The 2,035-nt window shown below is 62.6% G+C and overlaps 1 protein-coding gene across 1 annotated transcript in view; it reads right to left on the bottom strand.

Annotated features, from left to right (window-relative positions):
• Positions 1-2,035, bottom strand: part of SOX9 (SRY-box 9) — a 4,813-nt gene that overhangs the window by 1,815 nt on the left and 963 nt on the right. The window contains exons 2-3 of the mRNA XM_006912266.3: positions 949-1,202; positions 1-335 (exon numbers count right to left, since the gene is read on the bottom strand). The exon at positions 1-335 is cut by the window's left edge and continues 1,815 nt beyond it. Of these exons, the coding sequence (XP_006912328.1) occupies positions 1-335; positions 949-1,202 (589 nt within the window). The remainder of the gene's footprint in view (positions 336-948; positions 1,203-2,035) is intronic.

The raw sequence follows: 2,035 nt of genomic DNA on the forward strand, positions 1-2,035 counted from the left end.
CTGCTGCTTGGACATCCACACGTGGCCCGCGCCCGCGGGGCTAGCCGCTGTGCTGCTGATGCCGTAGCTGCCAGTGTAGGTGACCTGGCCGTGCGTGGCCGGCACCCCTGGGTGGCCATTGGGTGGCAGGTACTGGTCGAATTCATTGACGTCGAAGGTCTCGATGTTGGAGATGACGTCGCTGCTCAGCTCGCCGATGTCCACGTCACGGAAGTCGATGGGGGGCTGTCGGCCCCCCTCTGGCAGGGGGCGCCCCTCTCGCTTCAGGTCAGCCTTACCCGGCTGCACGTCGGTTTTGGGGGTGGTGGGTGGCGTCGGTGGGCCCTGGGATTGCCCTGCAGGCATTAAAAGAGGAAGAAGCGCAGGAAAATCAACAAGGGCTGTGCAAAGGCCCCAGCTCCTGGAACCCTCACGAGACCTTCCCCCTCTGCTCAAGCGTCACGAAGCGCGCGTCAAGAAGCGCTCATCCGCCAGGGAGGCGCGCGGCAGGTCGATGACACCCCCAGTGGGGAACCCGCCGGTGCACACTGGGCAGTCTCCTTTTATCGGGGGGCATCTGAGCCCCGGAGGGTCCAGAGGACCAGACAGCTACTCGTGGAGAGCCCTCTGTGTGCTTTCGGGGCGGAGGAGCAAGGCCAAGAAGGGAGACGTGCTGTAAACCCGTAAACGTATTTTACCTGCAATAAAAATTAATCTGCTTAGGAGGCAGGGATTGAGAGGGCTGTGTGCGAGCATGTGCGCGTGTGCGTGCGTGTGTGTGCGTCTGTGTGTGTGTGTGGTGCGCGCGCACGCACACGTTTGGGGGAATCGTGGAGGATTAGGCGCAGGGGGTGGTGTGTCCCTCCCTGGGGAGCGCAAAGTCCCTAAGCAGAGCCTACGAGGCTGAGGCCTGGGCGTGTGCCAGGCGGCCCGCGGGTGGCTAGGGCTGGGGGCCAAGGGGGGACTCACCCGAGTGCTCGCCAGGGGAGTGCACCTCGCTCATGCCGGAGGAGGAGTGCGGCGAGTCGGCCTGCAGCGCCTTGAAGATGGCGTTGGGGGAGATGTGCGTCTGCTCCGCGGCCTCCTCGGCCTCCGCCTGCCCGTTCTTCACCGACTTCCTCCGCCGGGGCTGGTACTTGTAATCCGGGTGGTCCTTCTTGTGCTGCACGCGCAGCCGCTCCGCCTCCTCCACGAAGGGGCGCTTCTCGCTCTCGTTCAGCAGTCTGGGGGGCGGGGGAGGGGGCGCAGAGAGAGAGAGAGAGAGACACAGAGCGGGGAGCGGGTCTGTGAAATTCGCAGAGCTGTCAGGGCGGCGGGTGGGGTAGGTGACCCCGACCTCTTTGTGCTTCACACACAACCTCTCTCCTCCCTCCCCCCTGCTTTCCAGCCGCAGCGGCAGCTCATAACTTTTCTTAAAAAAAAAAAAAGAAAAGAAAAGAAAAGAAAAACAAATCTCGGTTCTTTTAGTCGGACCCGAGCAGTCACTCCGCGCCCCGCTTTCTCCCCTTTTCTTCCTTACCCTGCAGATAAAAATAGCTCTCCGCCGCTCCCGCTCTACATACCTCCGCTACCGGAGTTATCGCCCCGCTCCCTCCCACCGCCCCTAACCCCCTTTAAAAACTTTCCAAAAAAACCACTGCATTTGCTGCAAGGAGCTCCTCCTGCCGCCCCCCCCCCCAACCCGCAACATTGCGCCCACCTATTTCCAACAACCTCCCTCCTCCCCTCCCCTGCCAGCCATGGGGACGTCTCCAGCCTCGGGGTCTCCCGCCCAGGCTCCGTCCCACCTCCGCGGGTGTCGGGCTGCACGAGAGCGCGCAGTTCGAGAGAGGGGGAGGCAAACCTCACTTCCCATCCAAGCCCTCTCTCGGGATTGAACTTCACAGCAAGGGGAGACCGTGCTGGCAGCTCCCTCCCACCGCGAGTGCTACAAGTCATCTTCCACCCTCTGGCCAGCGCCTTCCTCCTTCGCCTAGCTCCCCCCGCCCCCCACCTTTCTTTGAGCAATCCAAGAACTTTGTCAAACTCGGAACCAAGTTACACCTCGTCCCCACCC

The sequence above is a fragment of the Pteropus alecto genome, unplaced genomic scaffold (genome assembly GCF_000325575.1).
Source record: "Pteropus alecto unplaced genomic scaffold, ASM32557v1 scaffold134, whole genome shotgun sequence".
NCBI lineage: Eukaryota > Metazoa > Chordata > Mammalia > Chiroptera > Pteropodidae > Pteropus > Pteropus alecto.